Below are 21,221 nucleotides of genomic sequence, written 5' to 3' on the forward strand. Positions count from 1 at the left end.
AGGTTAGGAGGGATGTTGGGCTCCCAGACGTTGGTGCATATAGGCCACCACTCTGCATCTGTCCGTGGGCTATCCCTTAACAATGAAGCCTTTCTTTCTTTCACCAACACCACCCCCCCCCCTCGCTTTTCAGCCCAGTCTACTCTCCCCTCTTCTCTCTCCTCTCTCAGCTTACATCTCTCAGGCTTCTCTGTTCTGTTAAACCTGTGTTTGAGGGAAGAGCTCATATGAACAGATAACAAAGAAGCAAAAAACATAAAGCACTTTAAAGATACATAAGATGAAAAGCAGTGACCCATTGTGCTGGTGACATTGGAGGATATTCCATAGAACGAGTGAGCAGTATTGATTACTGTTACTATACTAAAAGACTACAATCCAGACTTGTATTGTATCAATGCACCTTATTCCGCCACACCTTCTTTCAAGAGATCGCTTCTTCCGTATTTGTGTTAGAATATCCGGATAGATCATATTGAATATGGCTGAATTGTATTTAAAGTAAATACCATCTGAAGTAGCTACTGCTGTGGACACTGATTATAAAGTAGCTAGATAGGGGAACCCAACAGTTCAGCAAGCTACTAAACGTTGTTTAAAGCTATTTGGGAACATATGGGGGAACCACATAGCTATAGATACATAAGCTAAAGCTTTGGAAGGCGGTGGATATGTTAGTTAACTAGTTAAAAGTTAACAGCCTTTCAAAGAAAAGGAGTTGCATCTCTGGGTGAAGAAGCTAAATGCAAAACATCCACCCAAACATCCATACATATGAATGTATAGTTATGATGTTTAGGTGAAGAAGACGTGACAATGATAGCTGATCCAGGTGTGTGGGAGTATGGGTGTGTGTACCAGGTAAATCTGACAAGACAAGCCCACTTGACCACAGCTTTAGTTTTGATCTGTTTCTCTCGGATGTTTGGGTGGGTCTTTAAAATCAAAGAGGCAGCTCCTCTCCTGTGGAACAACATTTCTCCCTTATTCCAAATACAAAAAATGTCATTTTGAGCCTTTATGTTCAACATATGAGAAATGGGTGAAATAACAAAAAAGATGCAGAGCTTTCAGATCTCAAATAATGCAAAGAACAAAAACAATAATTCATAAAGTTTTAAGAGTTCAGAAATCAATATATGATGGAATACCTTTGGTTTTTAAATCACAGTTTTCATGCATCTTGGCATGATCTCCTCCACCAGTCTTACACACTGCTTTTGGATAAATGTATGCCACTCTTGGTCCAAAATTCAAGCAGTTCAGCTTGGTTTGATGGATTGTGATCATCCATCGTCCGCTTGATTGTATTCCAGAGGTTTTCAATTTGATAAAATCAAGGAAACTTATTGTTTTTAAGTGCTCTCTTATTTTTTTCTAGAGCTGTACAACTAAGCCAACTGAAACAATAATGATGATAGATCCTATGCACTGGTTGCTGATTGCTGATGGATTTACAAAGCCAAATCAAAAAATCCTGGGACAGTGTGATAAAAATACCAATATGCATTTACATTTCATCTTACTTTTATTTTAGTGCACACAGTATAAACACAATTTATTCCATGTTTTGTCTGCTCATTTGGTAAGAAATTGTAAAAAAATATATAAAAATAAATAAATAAATAAAATTAAAATTTTAATAGGAAAACTGTAATTACTGCTAAAAAGAAAGTGGGATGAACCACAGCTTGTAGGACAGTAAATAACAGTAGTGCTCCAATCTCAGCTAACCATAACTCACTCTACAATATTTCTAATAGCTGTACACTGCATTGCTTTCTCACATAATATTCCAAGCAAAAAAGTAGCATCAGCATGACTCCGCAAGTTTAATAGCCAAACATCACCTCAGCGTGGAGATTAACCACTAATACTCTGCATTATGCCTGGTATCCACAAGCATATACACAGCATCTCACAGCAGATAATGACTGAGTCATTTACAGGAAGTTATCTTTTGTTAAAGCTTTGCAGGGTTTTTGTTTTGTCACAGTTATTAAATTACAGTAACTATAAAACATTATTTAAGGTAAATTGGGACTATAAGCCAAAATTACTAACATAACCTGTTAAAAATGTGTTAGCTTTATTTAATTATAGGACATATCTGATTCCAGTGGCAACAGTTCCTGTTCCTGGTTTTCTCTATTGCTTCAAAACTGTAGAACTATAGCTAAACATGGGATTTAAATGACTATTTAAATCCCATGCAACACCTCAGACCGCAAGACCCTACAGCGGATAGTGCGGACAGCTGAGAAAATCATCGGAGTCTCTCTTCCCTCCATCGCCGAGATCTACACCACACACTGCATCCGCAAAGCCACCAGCATTGTGGACGACCCCACCCATCCCTCACACGGACTCTTCGGTCTGATGCCGTCCGGCAGAAGATACAGGAGCATCCGAGCCTCCACTACTAGACTCTGCAACAGCTTCATCCACCAGGCAGTCAGACTTCTCAACGCACAGAGACAGAACTGAACCCCCACCCCACCCACCACTCACCCAACACACTCACCCAAAACTAAACTGTACACCCCCCCCCCTTTACACTCACAAGAACTGAACTTCACCCACACACACACCCAGTCAGCACACAGAGGCTGACATGACTTTATTTGCTGCACTCTTAAAAACTATAAACTCTACCTCAGTAACTGCTGTGATTATATATGTCCTATATGTTACAGTATGTCACACATCTCTGCACGTTATCCCCACTATACACTTATTATACCGTATCGGTACTGCACTGTCCTGTCTTTAAATTGTCTCGTCCTTTGTATTTATTGTATTTATTGTTATTTAGTGTTATAATTTTATAATTTTATGCTGCACTGTCGTCACTCCTGCACTTTATGTTGTCTATTGCTTGTTGTTCTATGTTGCACCATGGTTCCGGAGGAACGTAATTTCATCACACTGTGTACCTGTACTCAGATGTAATGACAATAAAAGCCTCTTGACTTGACTTGACTTGACTATAACACATGAATAAATATGGAATATATCTGTTGAGTATGTTGCTTTGTATGACAGAGATTGAGCGGAGTGTAAACAGAGTAAGCTGCCTATAACCCTCATCCACTGCGTTTCTCTCCACAGCACCTTGTGTAGTGCATTGTAATTACAAATTAACAAGAAATCACTAACAAAATTTTATGTAAAATGTAAACAATGTAAAATCTAACAACTAATCATTGAAGCCCTAACTTGGGATTATCTGTATATGACTATTTTTTATCATTACGGTGCTTCTACTTATCTCCTTCTCTTTAGTCAGTGGGGTGGAATAGAGGAAGTTATTACAGGAGTGTAGTGGCCTACCAATATGGTGATAAAGAAATTGGAAGGAGAGAGAGAAAGAGAGAGGAAAGGGCATGCCAGGGGCACCAACAAGATAAATGGAAAGATGGTAAGATAGAGAGAGTGGATTATAGAAGAATAACGGATAAACAGAGAAAGATATACAGACACAGCAACAGAGAGAGAGAATACAGATCTCCAAGCACAGTCTGCAGCAGTAGTTACTGCTTAGGAGAAATCAACCTACTTTATGCTCCCAGAAATGCATAATTACTTCTGCTTTTGCAGAAAGCACTAACAAGGCTGGATTGAGAAAATGGGCACTTTAAAGTAAATCCAGTTATCACCTTATTATTTTTATCCTCTTGTGTTTCCTCCGGCTTTGCAATTTCCAGTTTTAAACTGAAATATTACTTTGTTTTTAAGGAAAGGTTTAACATCTTCTTAATTGTTCAGATAATGGGTTCTAAAAAATAAAATAAATTACTGTTGCCTTTAAAAAGCTTTTGGAAAAGTTAAACACAAAATGTAAAACAAATGTAAATATGTGACTGAATAAATATTTATAATTTAGTAATTTCGATCACAATCACAGCAATAAGTCTGTGTGGACAGGTCTCAAACTGGTTTTAATATGGAAACTGCGAGTTCACTCCATGCTGCTTTGCAAAACAGCTCAAACACTGTCAGTTTGCAAGTGGCTTAAATCCAGCCTTAAATTCTCTGTTGTACTAAAGCCTTAATTTTGACAGATTGACTCCATTGAACTGGATGTACAAGCTTTGGACTAAATACACATTTGTGATGCAGTCAGTTGAGAAAAATTGTAAATGAGTTTGTATGTTGGTCTGTACATTGAAGCGGCTTTATTTTAGTTTTATTTATTTGTGATACTTTTAAAACATATTTAAATTTTATTGTATGAATATTCATAATAATTAAATGTTTTTGCTCTTTAAAGGGTGTAATTGTTTTATTATTATATTATTTTACAATTATTTTAGTAACGTACCATCTTAAAATGTCAATAATACGATTTAACATATTTATTTCTGAAACAATACATTATCAAAAACAAAAATAGATCTTGTGACAGACCTATGCCACCTGCAGTACTGAGTACTGAGTGTCCATACACGTCTGCCAAAACAAAACCGCAGACAGTATTCAGGCTTGGATTCAGGCTTGGGTACAACTTAGCACAACCTTTATCAGCCGCACTACACTGAAACTATTCAGAGGCTTTCACTCATCAGACAAGAACACTTTAATATAATTAAAGCATCCGTAATGCAAGCAATGCATTTTTAACGCAACACAAGTTTTACATATAGGCCAGTCCAAAGAGACAAGCCATAATAATATTTCTCATTCATCTTTTAAAAGTCCAGGCACTCGCACACGCACACACACAGTCTCAAGACTTGGCTGTAACAATTAGATCCAGAGAGAAATGAACTCACAAAACAATTACAGTCTCTCCATTATGTAAGTGTGGCATATTCCCATACTGAAGAAAATCCTTTTTCTGATGAAAGGGAGTGGGGAGTGGGGAGAACGCTGGACAGCGAAGAGGGAGATACAAGCAAAGGATTCACATGTATGGTTAGATACTATTGGGAATGTGCTTTTTTCACTGGTTATTTTTAGCTCAAGATCTAAAGGCAACTAATATGAAAAAGTTGTACAGGTTTAATTAAGGATGAGAGACATTTTACCACTTGCACTTTCTACCTAGGATGGCTATATCAATGTTTTATTTGCATAACATCTCAAAATTGGAGGCAGGATGCAAGCGCAAGGCAGCTTTATTAGTAGCCATTAAAAAAAAAAAAACTAAGCAACAAAAACTAAGACAATAATAACAAGAGATAGCTAGAAAAGCAAGGACTAACGAAAACATAATCAAACCAAAAACAAACAAACAAACAGTAACACTGCAGGAACAAACAAAGCACAACTGCGGGTCAAAAGAAATCATGGGGTATTTACACACCACAGACACAGATAAGAAACACCTGGGGAGGAAAACAAGGGGACTGAGTTACAACTGAGACAGGTGCGACCACTAACGACAAGGCGGGGCTTGAGCGGAGACAAGAGAGAAACAAAAGTGTAAGCCATGTGCTACAAACTAGAGCTTACGCGCCACATAAACTGTCATAATGAGCCAGAGCTTGATTTAAACACAACTTTTTTTTAGTAAGCAGAGCGTTAAAACTGAGCAAAGTGTACAATCTATGCTTTACTTTCTATTAGATGATCTCCAATAAACAATTTTAATTGACAAAAAAGAGCAACAATAAGAAATGAGAAAATAATGGACACACTTACATTCTCTATCATGAGTTATGTATGTTAAAATTCTCCACAATGCAACAACTAGACTGAAGAAAGGTGAAATGCTTTGTCAGCTTCGTTTGCATGTTCTTGTTTTTGTATGGTCAGCTAGTAAACCCACAGGCCAGGGTTGGGCACTGTGATGCACACAGAGGTATGACAGGCCAAAGATTACAGTTCACGAAATCAACAACAAAATGTGCATAATACACAGATAGTATAGGCTGAATTATACAAAACCTTTAATACTCTCAGGCTTTTAAAACAATCTCCCCTAAATCTCAAAACTATATGCAATCTTCCTACTTTTTAATGTCTTAAATTCATGTTATCCACATCACAGAAATCCCATCATTTTAATAAAAGAGCTTTAAATCATTTTAATTCTTAGATATCTAAATAGAATCAGATGGAGTTACAGACTGTTTGTTATACTGTGTGAATATTCAGATCATTGTCTTGTAGACATGCGCTTACACACACACACACACACACGCATGCACAGGGCAGTTGGGAATAAGAATCTTCTCTGCATACCTAAATATCGGGGGCTGATCTAAAGCCCAAAATACCTCCACTGTGTTCCAATGAGCTCAAAAGACCTCATTTACCCACAAACAATGAAAGCAACAGAGAGAAAGAAAGGAGGAGAAAGAAGGTGGGGGTGGAAAGAGGGAGGACTGGAGGGACAGGCCAAACCTAAATACAAGATTCATGCATATTATAAGCCTGCTGTTCATAAACAACAGTGAACACAGCCCAAAAAAGAAAAGAAGATTGTACAAGATACACATTTTCTCAGAGGGATCTCAGTAACCCAGAAAACTTCATCAGCACAAACAAACATGATTAAGTTAAACTAAGTTCTGCAGTCTGCACCAACTCACCACTTTACTGCACTTTATTACACCATTTTATTTATCTTTAGAAGAGGCAGTTAATGCTACCAACAAAACAAGCATCAATGTTTCCATTACACATATGTCAATGTCATGAAATTGCGATTACAAAACTCTGCAGAGGCCTGTTCATTTAAAATGACAGAAACAAGAACTGGACACAAGCTAACACAGTCTTTCTACATCTTTGCACCCAACAAAAGGGAGAGGAGGATGACAGTAAGAAGTATAAAATGATACATTAAACTACAGTAGTAATATTACTTTAGATCAGTTTTAAAGTTGAAATGAACATTCACAATGAAACCTAAAGCTTCACCCAAAAATTCACCCAAAAATTAGAAACCATTGTTTGTAATGAAGACACCCAGACACATACCAGCACTGCATTTAGCACAGTTTGATTCCTCTGTTTCCTCTGTTTACAGTAGTATATTATATTAAGGCTATATTCAGACCACAGAAAGCCAAAGTAGATCACAGTTGACTTTACACAGAATTTACACAGAGGAAGGCAGCCAGTCTTTTGGTAAACAAGCAAATGCTAAGGCTAAATTACCTCAGCTAACATTACTATCCTAGTCCTGTACAGCTTGTATCTTTCAGCCAAAAAGGTATCTTTCTTTTTTGTATCTTTCAGGTTAGTGATGAGTATAGTCTAATCAAGTAGCTTCTCTTGACTCACAATCTCTATACGCGGCACTATACTTTGCTATTGACTTTCATCTGCCTTGGCTGGACCTTCATTGGACCTTTTTAGTAGGTACCATCAACTGTATACTGGAAACACCACTATGACATTCTGTTTTGGAGAGAAAACTATTACCATGTATGGCAGGAGCACTACCTCAGATTGAACTTGCAATCTCCTGGTTATGTAGGAAGCTTTTACAGTCGTCACTAGGGAGCATCCTCTTTCTCCGCTTCTTGACATTGAAACAACTGGGAAATGCACAAGCGTCTCAAATCTGGAGGTGATGTGTTTCTCTCCAGTTTAAAACGTAACAGTCATGTTTCAGTTTTAGTTGCCTACATATTGGGGACAAAATTACAATTTGCCAAGACTGTTACAAAACAGTTTTGACCTTAATTATCTCCAAATTATTTCCGGCACTGTTTTGGTCATTCTGAATTTTTATTTGAACAGAAAGACAACAACATTTTAGGCACATTTAAACAGAATGGCAAAACCCTAATTATATCTCACAGCTTCTAAGGACTCAGCAAATACAGCAAAAACATTGCTATAACATAAGTAAGTATAATGGTTTTTTTTGTATTATAAGGCAGGATGAGGGTGTCAAGGGCAAAGATGAAGGGTACAGAGGTGAAAGAAAAATCCTAGAGCGAAGGCCTTCTGATCTCCTGTCATCCTCTCTGAAGTTAACGAGCAACACACACACTTACACACTTGCATACACACCCTGCACCTCCTGCACCAGAGATATGCAATCAAGCGGCAAATCCCATCTAATTAACTGACAGAGATGCCCTTCATTCCGAACTCTGTTGGAAAGAGACAATAAGAAAAGAAACAAACGAAAAAGAATGAAATTCTGCAGAGAAACTGCTTGATACACTCATGCATCTCCACATTTTTAGGATGACAAAAAGAGACAGAAGTTGTTTACACACAAACAAACGCACACACACACACACAAACACTCAACCAAAATGGAAAATTCTAGTAGTCATGCCCAATTTCTGCTGTCATCAGGGTCCCTGTAAAGATGTTGTCCCTCATGGAGCAGATAAACATACACCTTTCCACATGCCTCATGCCAGGCATAGGCTAGAGCGATATAAAGCCCCCAGTATTGAGCTGTAAAGCAGTGGAACTGCGTCGGTGAATGATGGTGCTCCAGTCAGTACTTTAACGATACATGAAGGAGTTGGGGATGTGATGGGGTGTTGAGTATCCTCCAAAATCCTGAATAACCTCACTAACGCTCTGGACACTGAATGCAATCACCCTCAAACCATTGCTTCAAAATCTAGTAGAAAGCCTTCTCTGGATAGAAAAGACAGTTATTCCAATAAAAGCATGTATGTACTTCATAAATGTTTGGTAAGATTCGTAGAGTAGCTGGGTAGGGCTATCAATACAAAAAAGCTTATCTTTCACATTTTAAAGATAAGTATATAAAACTGAATGGGGACTAAGCCAATAATTAAATAAAACTTCAAAATAGCACAAAAAGATTTGTACACTAAGAGGAGATGGAAGAGTAGCAATACCAACCAAAATGCAATAAAGAGTGCTGAGAAAAGAAGCTTTCAAATGAACAATGCTGTATAAAGCTGTAATAACCTCCAGCACATCCTGTAATTTAATATGCTGTTTCCTTTGTCCTATTCTTATTGCTTGACATACAGCAAAAATACACAACAACGAACAGTCGCTATTCTCCCTATACTACCTATACTCTCTATATTACCTATACTCCACAAGTGTCCAGCTTGTATAAAGCAAAGTTGGAACAGGTGGCTGGTGACTAGGGCTGCAAAATATATCTTTTTAGCATTGTCATCGCAATGCATGCATACAAAAAAAAAACATTGCAGGGTGTGCAACATCGTATGGAATGTCATCATGGCTTTTTCCTGCTCAACATGAAAGGAATATTTTTTACTTCTATTTTTAAAAACAAATTTATAGGTCAACAATTTATTTCAAAAATCTGTATTTTTTAATATCACAGTGTATATCACAAAACGAAAATGCATAACAATGTCATTTTTTTCCAATATCATGCAGCCCTGCCAGTGATCACCTACCAGTTTTTTAAAGGTTGCTTTAGACATTCCAAATTGTTTGGAAAATTTTAAAATTGCTCTGAACTGCTCTGCCAGAGCAGCTTTGATGTGTTTGTTAAAGGCAATTATAAATCTGTCCATTTTGAGTGTTTTAATGTTGCCCCTAATCATGGTAGCTATCTAAAATTACTTCTCACTACTACAGCGAATGGAAACATGACTAATTACACACTTAATTTTTCCTGGTAAAATTTCCTAAATGTGCGTAACTTCTCCGGAATGTTTCATTGGAAAACTGACTACAGTCTCCCTCTGCATCCACTCTCAGCATGATTCAGCACAGTAAGTCAAACACGGCAGCTGCCAAATTGCACAGAGTACAACAAATCCATTTCAGCTTTAATTAAGTGTTATATATCTATATATAGACTTTTCCAAAAGCTTTTCAGCAGCTCAGTCGCTCCTGTGACATCCTCGTTTTCTTCAACATCATATGATCAACCGTGGAGGATTTTATGAAAATCATTCTCAAAAATGTGTAACAAAGTACATAATTTAAAAGGGTTATACAAAGGTTCTTTAGTAAATGCACTGGTTCTATAGAGAACAATAATAACTCAGAAGCATTTGAACGCATAACAGGTCTGTTGCCAGATTCATGGAACACCTCACAAAGATAGTTCTTGTCTTATAAACTATTTTTAAAAAATTGATAGAACTGTTTATAGAATCTGTTATTGTTACAATGTAAAGAACTTTTTCTCAGTACTCATTATAACTCATTACATTACAACCCATTGCATACAGAGCACCAAACAGACTTTGAAGAAGGGAACTGCCACATCAAACCAGCTAATTCAGGCCTAAAATAATTTTTTTTCACCACTTTCAGATATCTATTTTCCCCATTTAGAATTTTTAGGATTTTTACATTGCCCATTATATGATAAGATATATAGAATATGATAAACTACAATCAACAAAAATAGTAAACTGGCACAGCTTTAGTTTAATTTAGCAAATTTACAAAACACCCTACACAACAGCGTGCAATAACATTCCAATCAAATATATACAGTTCAGGCATAACATTATGACCAACCTCCTTGTTTTTACACTGATTATTATGGATGTATAAATTGGTTATTTTGGGTGTAAACTAAAAGAATAATTGGGCGCAGGAACTAAAAGAATAATTAAAATCTGTTTATAACTCAATTCCACACTTTCTCCTTTTCTGTGTTCTGCACATTGCAGACATCATAGTGCCATACCAACAATGCTTTTCAGTAAATTCTGCACAGCTAGAGCCCAGCTGGCCAACATGTCCTGTTACTGTGAAGTGGAAGTATCTTGCAGCTCAACTGTAAACGGATACACCACACAAGCTCTTAAACCAAAAATCAAAAAAATCCCCTGTCCTGAGTTATACCACTTAATACAGAGTTCCAGAAATCCTCTGGAAGCTACATCAGCGCAGGAGCTGTTTGTCAAGAGTTTCAGGGACTGGGTTTCCATGGCAACCACAGCAGCCGAGCAGCCATGCACAATGACATTCAAGAGAACTGTGTGTTCCAACTTTGTGGCAGCAGTTTAGACAAGGCCCTTTCCGGTTACAGCACAAAACGGCCAATGAAGGAATGGTCTCCTGAGCTTGGTCTGAAAGATGTTGCCTGACCAGCACAGAGCCCTGACCTCAACTCCATCCAACATCTCTGGAATTAACTGGAAGGGCATCTGTGAGCCAAGCCTTATCACCCAGTATCTCAATAATACTCTTCTGGCTGCAGAGATTCACTTCAACCATGTTCCAAAATCCAGTGGAAATCCTTCCCTGAAGACTAGATGCTGTTCTAACACTAGGTGGAAGGGATCAACTCCCACACAAAAAAGAAGGTATCAGCTCAAAGATTGGTGAACACACCTGCGCAACAAATTCAGTGTTTCTTGATGTTTCTTTGTATCTCTTTGTATACAGCGTAGTTAAGAAATGCATCTCAAGCCTCTCCCCATGTCTAACAGGTGTTTTTATGTGTCTGTCATCTGCCTTTCATTTATAATCGCTAGATTTGTTTGTCCATATATGTTTTGTGCAAAACTGACTAATAGACATTTAAATATAAAACTACACATAAAGTCAGTCCACAATTATATGATGGAGTAAGTCCAAGGCCTGTCACCACAATAACATTATCCATTAAACGTTTTTGGTGACTCAATATTGTCCTTATATTAACTTTATAATTATGTTTACTTAGTGAGAAGAGATAAGTATGTAATGTAAATGAGTGGGGGTGTAAGGAAACACAGTATCAATGTTTCCATATTAAATTTGTTTTGCACGGGGCTCAAAGTGGTCCAGCGGGTTATTCGCTGCCACTATGATCAGGAGATTGCCGGTTCGAATCCTGTTCATGTACCTTGCCATCGGCTACCAGAGCCCTGAGAGAGCACAATTGGCCTTGCTCTCTCTGGGTGAGTAGATGGGTCTCTCTCCCTTGCATATTAGTATATATGAAAAGATTCATTCTGTGCTGTGTTTAAAACGTGACTACTAAAATTGTATTGGTAGTAAACCTTTTTCATTTATTCATATTTTATAAATGTTAGTGTGTTTTTTTTTGTTTGATTTAAACAATTAAAATATATTGTCTTGCTTACAGTGTCCCAAATATAATGAAATATTGAATACAAGCCCTGTAATGTGGTATGTTTTTTAAACTTAAAAACAAGGGGTTTTATGTTTATTTAGGATATCTAAATTATTTTTATATTTGAAGTCCAATGTCTAAATATTATTAATAATTAAAGATCCATTGCACTTTAAAAGTAATGTGTAAATGCATTATTGTGCTATTATATTAGCATTATATCCGTAGCAGAAAATGGTCTTAAAATATGACACTATACATTTATTGAAATTATTTCTGAGATAATATATAAGCCAAAAAAACGGTTATCGTGACAGACCCAGTAACTCCTGAGAGTCTATTGATTAGATTTACCAAAATCTACCATTTAAAAAGAAGAAGCATTTTCTTTAAACTATATAGTTATTAAAGCCAGTGGTTTAGTGGGAAGTGAATGAATACAAAATTTCATTTCTAATTAAAACGTACACTTATTTATCTAGCCTTTACTACACAATAAAATGCACAAACTAAAAAAATGCATCAATTATAACTTACTCTGATCCTCCTCATGGCAGCAACAATCTCCATACGACTGTTGGGTCTTGGGACATCCAGACTGCCCACATACTGCAAAACAAACCAAAAATAAAAAAAATTAGTCACACATACACACTCGTACATCGAGGCTTATTAAGGGCTGAGTCAAAACCCCTGTCTTTGAACAGAAAGAAAAAATAGCCCCATTCTGTCAACAGTAAACTACATTTTTATGAGCAAACTCTTCATGGAATAGGACTTCCTGCAATGCTACATCTTTGCTGTCTCATAGTGCTGGAGCTGGAACTGGAGTCTTGAATTCAGTCCAGGTCACTATTAGCGAGTAAATCAGATCTGGCTGCATTGTCTGTAAACAGGTCAGTGTTTTGGCACATTATATTGATACTCCTGAGCTTTGAATAAATAAATGCCATTTTAAACAGATCCTGTATCATTATCATCATCTAGGATCATCTTACCCTGCTCAAAGTCTGGCTTTTAACATCCCCACAGGCGCAGCAAAACTGGCCCTGAATCAGCACTGAAGTGCAATTTCTCTCACTGATAAAACTTTAAAAAGGAGGCAGAACTGCACAGGCAAAAACTGCCGCTTTCCCACAGAAGACATTTCAGAGTTAATCCTCCGTCGCAAATTTGAGCTATATAAGGCCCCTTAGGTTGCTGAAAATATCAGGCTTAGAGGTTCCCGGGGCGCTCAGCAGAGTCTGGAGATTTATAAAAAGCGAGGTGCTCGGCACCAATATCATTGTATGTGAACAGCTGAGGAACAGACTTAGTGAAGCAGCACTAGCCAGCAAAAAAAGCAATGTTTTATCCATACCTACACTGCCTGTTTACACTGCTTACATTCTGCCTGTACTTATTGTTTTATTTTTGTATGTATTTATATAATACATCACATTGACTCCCTGTGAATTTCAGATATATATGCATCTTCTCTGTCACACAAAAGCCTTGTTTTACAGATTTGTACTTTTCACTATATTATCTCCAGCAGCACTGCTATGTCAGATCCACTTGTACTCTGTAGTGCTGAGAACAATATACCACCCAAATAATAGCTGCTCTGTGGGGGTCCTGTGGGGTCCTGACCATTGAAGAACAGAATAAAAGAATGATAATAAACCATGCAGGAATACAGTCTGTAATTATAGAACTACAAAGTGTTCACAGTGCTCAGTGGAGATGAAAAAATGAACAGTGAGATGTACAAATAAGATGGTAGTCATAATATATGACTATATACAAAACATATTAAGGCTGCATAATGTTATGAATATAAAAAGTGGCATTGCAATATAGAACATGTTTCCAATTTTACAAATTGAGAATTTTGATGGAAAACACATATTTATTTAGAACTTGATGGCAGCAAAACATCAAAAAAATTGGAATAGTGCAACAAAAGACTGCAAACGTAGGCAGTACAAATAAAAAAAACAGTCAGAATATGAGCAATCTGCAAATAACTCACATGTCTGGGAATATAAAGAGCATTTTAAAGAGGCAGAGCCTCTCAATAGCAAAGACGGGCAGAGGTTCACAAACTTTAGAAAACGTTTCTCAATGTAAAACCCTGAAGATTTTGGAGGTTCTTTCATTTACCGTGCATAATATCATTAAAGATTCAAAGAATCAGGATTAATCTCTGTGTGAAAAGAACAAGGTCCTTATGCAGCACTGAATTAAAACAGACTGGAAATCACTGCAAGGGCTCAGGAACACTTCCATCAATCATAACCTGTGCATACAGTTGAGAAACATCATCATCTTTGCTGGGTAAAGGTCCATTTATTGTAAAATTCTGATTCATCTGACCACAGATGTGAGCAATACAGCTTTCCATTTACTTCAGTCCAAATTTTAATCAAGCTTTGGCCCACAGATGCGACATACAGAATAGGGCTGCAACCAATGATCATTTTGGTAGTCGACTAATCTAAAAATTGATTTAAAAGGCATTTAAATGTCCAGATGCTGTTTAAACATGAAGAGTACTGATATTTAGTGAGTAATTATCTAATCTGACACTTTTAGAGACACAGAACAAGTTGTTGTTACAAATTAACGATTAGTCGACAATGAAATTTGTAGTCGACAAATTTAAATAATTGACATTGTCGATTATATCGACTAATTGTTGCAGCCCTAATACAAAACATACGTTAGTGTTCTCTAGAATTTGTAGGTAATTGACATTTTTATGTTTACATCCTGTAAAAGTTATTCACCTAAAAAAAAAACATGCGTGTCCAAACGTTTGCATTGGACTGTAAGCTGTTTAATGGACTAATGTGCTCCTGGCTCTGGCAAAATGAATGAGTTTCGAAATCTGCAGCTGCCTGTGCAGCTACAGCGTCCCAGATAATGCTTATCTGATATCATTTGAAAGTCGATTTACTCCCATCCCTCAGTGGGGAAGCAGATAAACAGTTTCTTTAATGTCAGACTGTTAATAACTTTCCTTTTTAATTTGCTGGAAGGTAAATGCCTCAGACAGCTTTTTCAGTCTTCCTATACAGCAGGTCCACACACTCACTGGAGCATTTAGTAGCAGCCTGTTTGTAATACTGCCTTCATTTACAGGGTACTAACTTGATTGTGCCCATATAAAAGGTCTGTTGTATTCCACTGACCTCTAACAATGTCACAACTTTTGGACATAGACCAGAGCTTGGCTTCAAGTAAGACTAGTTGTTACAAGCTTGGAGGAAGATAACACAGAGTGTGTGCTGGATGGGATGTTGACACATTTATCATATTGCTGCAAATAAAAACAGTGTTTCAATTGAATCCCATGAACAAGAAAATAAACACGAGGTTATGTTGGTAAGTAGGTTACTTTTTACCCAAACAGATTGGGTATCATGCATAACATTTTTAAATAATTGTATTTTTAGAAAGTGTATTAAAAAAATTATAAATACATAAGTTTTCTGCTTCCTATCCTACATTTATCAGAAAAAAGATATAGAGATTTCTTATTTGGAACTTACTTTGAGTTCTGTATAGATTGGCTAGTTTGTTTGAAAAAACTTGGATGCATAAAATATGATAGAAACTTCTTTATTCTATTTCTTTTTCATAATTGGTCTCTCCAGTTATTAATAAATACAGTACCTAAAGAACATTGAAGAATATGTTAAAGCTTATATGTTAAATGTTAACTATATTAAACCAGAATATGTTTTATAGTTCAGTACCACTATAATAGTTTTTATGTCTTTAATATTACTATATAGTGGTGTAGAAAATCAAGAAAAAAAGAAAAGTTTTTGTCCAAACTTTTAACTGGTACAAATGTTAGTGTTAAATTAGCACTTTAATTATTAAAAATTAAAACACACTACCACACTACAGTACTCAATTATTGAGTAAAAGGGTTAATGGTAAAATGTACTGAGCTGAACTGCTGTATTTTGGTTCATGCTATAAAGGGCTAAAGTCTTGTGACTCGTGCCTTAGATTTTAAATATGTGTACACTGCTAAAATGGCTTGAAACCAGACCATAAATGTTCTCATGTAAGAGGAAATGTCTATAAATTTAAATGAGCTGGTATTTTAACAAAAAAACCCTTTCTTTCTTTCTTTCTTTCTTTCTTTCTTTTTTTATATAAGATATAGGCCTGTCACATAAATTAGATTAGCAACTTATTGTACAATATGCATACTAATTACACAGTAATTATGTCCTGTTATTTTTTTCCTAACAAGAAGTGAACTTTTTTCTGGTTTTATCCTGTCTTCCTTCTCAATTTAGCTATGCCAACTTTTACACCGTCTCAGCTGTATTCCGCCTATTACTAGCGATGCCCCAACACCCCAACACCAGGAGGGTGAAGGACTAGCACATGCTTCCTCCAATACATGTGAAGTCAGCCACTGCCTCTTTCAGAACTGCTACTGATGCCGAGTAGCATCACAGTGCGCTCAGGGGAAAGCGCAATGAGTCATATTCCGACATATTAGCTCACAGACGCCTTGTGCTGACCAACATCAGCTATATTATATTTATATATATATATATATATATATATATATACAGTTGTGGTCAAAAGTTTACATACACTTGTAAAAAAACATAATGTTATGGCTGTCTTGAGTTTTCAATAAGTTCTACAACTCTTATTTTTCTGTGATAGAGTGATCGGAACACATACATGTTTGTCACAAAAAACAGTCATAAAATTTGGTTCTTTCATAAATTTATTATGGGTCTGCTGAAAATGTCACCAAATCTGCTGGGTCAAAAATATACATACAGCAACATTAGTATTTGGTTACATGTCCCTTGGCCATTTTCACGGCAACTAGGCGCTTTTGGTAGCCATCCACAAGCTCCTGGCAAGCTTCAGGTCGAATGTTTGACCACTCTTCTTGACAGAATTGGTGCAGTTCAGCTAAATGTGATGGTTTTCTTGCATGAACCCGTTTCTTTAGCACTGTCCACATGTTCTCAATGGGGTTTAAGTCAGGACTTTGGGAAGGCCATTCTAAAACCTTAATTCTAGCCTGGTTTAGCCATTCCTTTACCACTTTTGATGTGTGTTTTGGGTCATTGTCTTGTTGGAACACCCAACTGCGCCCAAGACCCAACCTTCGGGCTGATGGTTTTAAGTTTTCCTGCAGAATTTGGAGGTAATCCTCCTTCTTCATTATCCCATTTACTTTCTGCAAAGAACCAGTTCCACTGGCAGCAAAACATCCCCAGAGCATAATACTACCACCACCATGCTTGACAGTAGGCATGGTGTTCCTGGGATTAAAGGCCTCACCTTTTCTCCTCCAAACATATTGCTGGGTGTTGTGGCCAAACAGCTCAATTTTTGTTTCGTCTGACCAGAGAACTTTCCTCCAGAAGGTTTTATCTTTGTCCATGTGATCAGCAGCAAACTTCAGCCGAGTCTTAAGGTGCCTTTTCTGGAGCAAGGGCTTCTTTCTTGCACGGCAGCCTCTCAGTCCATGGCGATGTAAAACACGCTTGACTGTGGAGACTGACACCTGTGTTCCATCAGCTTCCAAATCCTTGCAGACCTGCTTCTTGGTGATTCTTGGTTGACTCTTGACCATCCTGACCAATCTCCTCTCGGCAGCATGTGATAGCTTGCGTTTTCTTCCTGATCGTGGCAGTGACACAACTGTTCCATGCACTTTATACTTGCGTATAATTGTCTGCACAGTTGCTCTTGGGACCTGTAGCTGCTTTGAAATGGCTCCAAGTGACTTCCCTGACTTGTTCAAGTCAATAATTCGCTTTTTCAGATCCACACTGAGTTCCTTTGACTTTCCCATTGTAGCTTTTGTAGCTGAGTCTAATCACTGGGTCAAATGAGCCCTATTTAAATGGGCTCATGAGAAGTCAACAGCTGTAGTCAATCAGAATCACTTACAAGAAGTGAAGAGGCCATGACATGAAGCTAATTTGATTGACACAACTCGCTACATCACCAAAATTGACAAATTTTGTTGCTGTATGTATATTTTTGACCCAGCAGATTTGGTGACATTTTCAGCAGACCCATAATAAATTTATGAAAGAACCAAATTTTATGACTGTTTTTTGTGACAAACATGTATGTGTTCCGATCACTCTATCACAGAAAAATAAGAGTTGTAGAACTTATTGAAAACTCAAGACAGCCATAACATTATGTTTTTTTACAAGTGTATGTAAACTTTTGACCACAACTGTATATATATATATATATATATATATATATATATATATATATATATATTTATATATATATATATATATATATTTATCTCTGGAAAAAAGAGACCACTTAAAAATTATAAGTTTTTTTTTTATTTTACCAATTAAAACCTCTGGAATATAATCATGAGGAAGATAGATGATCACTGCCATCAAACCAAGCAGAAATGCTTGAATGTTTGCACCAGGAGTGGCATAAAGTTATCCAAAAGCAGTGTGTAAGACTAGTGGAGGAGAACATGCCAAGATTCATGAAAACTGTGATTAAAAACCAGGGTTATCCCACCAAATATTGATTTTTGAACTCTTAACACTTTATGAATATGATCTTCTTTTCATTCAGTCTAAGAGCTCTGCATCTTTTTCTTTATTTCAGTCATTTCTCATTTTTTTGCAAATAAATGCTCTAATTTTATTTGGAATTTGGGAGAAATGTTCTTTTTACTCAAACATATTCCTATAAATACCAAAATCAGAAAAAAACTGATTCAGAAACTGAAGTGATCTCTTATTTTTTTCCAAAGATGTATATACTAGAGACAGAAGATTATATCTGTCCAGTATCAATCATTTTATTTCAATCCTGGATAACTTCCTATAGAGTTATTTGGAGTGCATTGTTAATAACTATTAATAACCATGACATTCTGGCTCATTGAATTCTGTTACAAATCTGATAAAATTCTTGTATTTTTATTATCTCAGTTAGGGGTGTGCCATATCATATGCAATAATACAATTAATTTTTATTTTGTTGCAGTAGCGTATATTTTTTTGTATTAAAAATATAGTGTACAAATATTCTTTTCAATTTTTTTAGTGGTTAGTCATATCGCCAAGAGTATCTTATCGCGAAAAAAAACATGAAATATGGTCAATATGGACAATTTTAGGGCCATACCGCCCACCCCTTCCTCCCGGCACTGGTTACAGGCAGCTCCGCTGGAGTCAACCCTGGGTTAACTAGTTACGGTTACGGTACCGGTTACTAACTGTAACTATAACGTTACTTCACCTTCGCCTGGAAGTGCAGTCCGTGCTGGAAAGCCTCGTCGTTATGAAGCGGAACCCGGGAGTCCGCCACATCATCCACCAGGTTATACCTGTTCCTGCCGGGCATCTTCCTGACCGGTCACCGTGTCCTCCGGTAAAACACACACAGTATAAACACAAACACAGCGACTCCTCCTCCGCGGTCCGGAGCTTAACGTTAACCAGCCGCGTCCAAAAGGGCGCGAAACCGAGCCGGTCGCTGCGCGCGGACCCCCATATCGGTCAGGGCTGAAGTGAAGGAGCGCAGAACCCCCGTTATTAACTAACTACCAATATAACACTGAAACTGCGGTACCGGACAGCGCTCCGGTTACTCCACACCTCTCCACAGCCTGACCCCGCCGCTCTCCGCCTCCCGGACCCACTCTCAGCTCCTCACAGCCCGTCTCCCGGTTTTATTTACGGTCTCCGCTCGCCGAGCTCCCCCATTGGACCAAAGTTCGCTCACGTGACCTCCGTCCATGAGGTAAAACCAGGCGCTACTTTTTTCCCTACCCGTTTTCCCACAGAACCAGAGTAGCAGCACGATATCAGAGCTGGGATTGGCTGCCAGGATGTGTAAGTGTTACCTATCAGCCAATCCGAACACAGGGAGGAGGGGCTTGTAGGAAAACCGGTGGGAAATTTGGACATCCAGGCTTGTTCATAGTAATAATAATGCTGTCTTCAAGTCGTGTCGGAAATATCGTATTTACGAGATGAGAGAACATGAACGACACCACAAATATAATAACAAAAAAATAGAAATAAACTTTAAAAAGTACATTTTCTTAAAACTCTAAAGGTGACATATTATGCAAAACTCACTTTTTGTGTGCATTTGTATTTATTGTGAACCTCAGACACAGCAGCAGCACAGCAGGATTAGTCAGCAGACTTCACCGTTGGAGGGATCTGTACCTACTGTCCATGGCAAGTCAACAGGTGAGGTGAGTTCTTTTTAAATATGAGTGTTGTGTTTCTAACACAGCTAAGGCAAATTAGAATTTGTTATTTTACCAGTAAAAAGTGAGTTATAATTTGTTTTACTGTTGTAATTTTATGTTACTAAGCCTAGATCACACTTGTTTCTTAAATAACCAGTTTTAAATACCTAATCTGCGTCTGTGTCTAAAATATTTGCACAGTGCTGTATATCTAAATATTGTAGCGAGCGCAGGGGGTGGGGTCTGTTATCCTGCGTGTGCTTCTGCTGTATGCCTGTGGTGTGCCTGTCTCTGTGTGCCCGCCTCTGCGTATCTGTGTGTGAGTGGGTGTCAGGTGTGGGGCCTCCCTCTTAGGTGGGGTTATGCAGAGTGGGGGGCACCACTCTGAATCTACCATCCGGTAGATTCTTAGCCAGTTTAGTGACCTTAGGGCTGTTTTCACTGTATGCTGCCTTGGGTTTAACTCTCCATGCTCTTATAAGCGCAATAAGTGAGCGGTTCCCTGTTAAATAAACAGAGCTTTTGATTGACCTCGTCTCCCGAGTCAAATGGCTTCCTCGAGATCGCTACACTGGTGTCAGAAGTGGGATCTGGTGGCCGAGATGGATGAGCTAGACCAGCGGATCCGGAGACTGGGCGGAGGAAAGATCCAGCGGCGAAGCAGCGAACCGCGGGAGGAGGATACCGAGCGTTACGCCTGCCCTTCCCTACCCGACGGGGCTAGTCAGCCACGAGCCCGGCTGGCTAGTGAAGACTCGAGGGAACGGCGTCCGCCCACCACAGCATTGACGGCGACGGCAGCGAGCATCAATCTTCCCCGCTACAACGGAGAAGCCGCCTGGGAGCCATACGAGGCACAGCTGGTGGTGGTAGCCAAGCACTACGGCTGGTCTCCCGCGATGATCGCTACCCGGTTATGCTTAGCCTTGGAGGGCAAGGCGCTACAAGTGCTGGTGGATCTGCCTACAGAAGAACATGGGGATCTGGAAGCGCTCAAAGCAGCCCTGCGCCAGCGCTTTGGCACGA

At 38.1% G+C, this 21,221-nt stretch overlaps 2 protein-coding genes across 2 annotated transcripts in view; one reads left to right on the forward strand and one right to left on the reverse strand.

The window, feature by feature from the left end:
• Positions 1-19,657, reverse strand: part of si:dkey-34e4.1 (carboxyl-terminal PDZ ligand of neuronal nitric oxide synthase protein) — a 121,763-nt gene extending 102,106 nt beyond the window's left edge. The window contains exons 1-2 of the mRNA XM_007258100.4: positions 19,232-19,657; positions 12,497-12,568 (exon numbers count right to left, since the gene is read on the reverse strand). Of these exons, the coding sequence (XP_007258162.3) occupies positions 12,497-12,568; positions 19,232-19,336 (177 nt within the window). The 5' untranslated portion in view covers positions 19,337-19,657. The remainder of the gene's footprint in view (positions 1-12,496; positions 12,569-19,231) is intronic.
• Positions 1-21,221, forward strand: part of gnb2 (guanine nucleotide binding protein (G protein), beta polypeptide 2) — a 411,910-nt gene that overhangs the window by 148,611 nt on the left and 242,078 nt on the right. The gene's annotated exons all lie outside the window — the stretch shown is intronic.

The sequence above is a fragment of the Astyanax mexicanus genome, chromosome 1, assembly GCF_023375975.1.
Source record: "Astyanax mexicanus isolate ESR-SI-001 chromosome 1, AstMex3_surface, whole genome shotgun sequence".
In the NCBI taxonomy this organism is placed as follows: Eukaryota; Metazoa; Chordata; class Actinopteri; order Characiformes; family Acestrorhamphidae; genus Astyanax; species Astyanax mexicanus.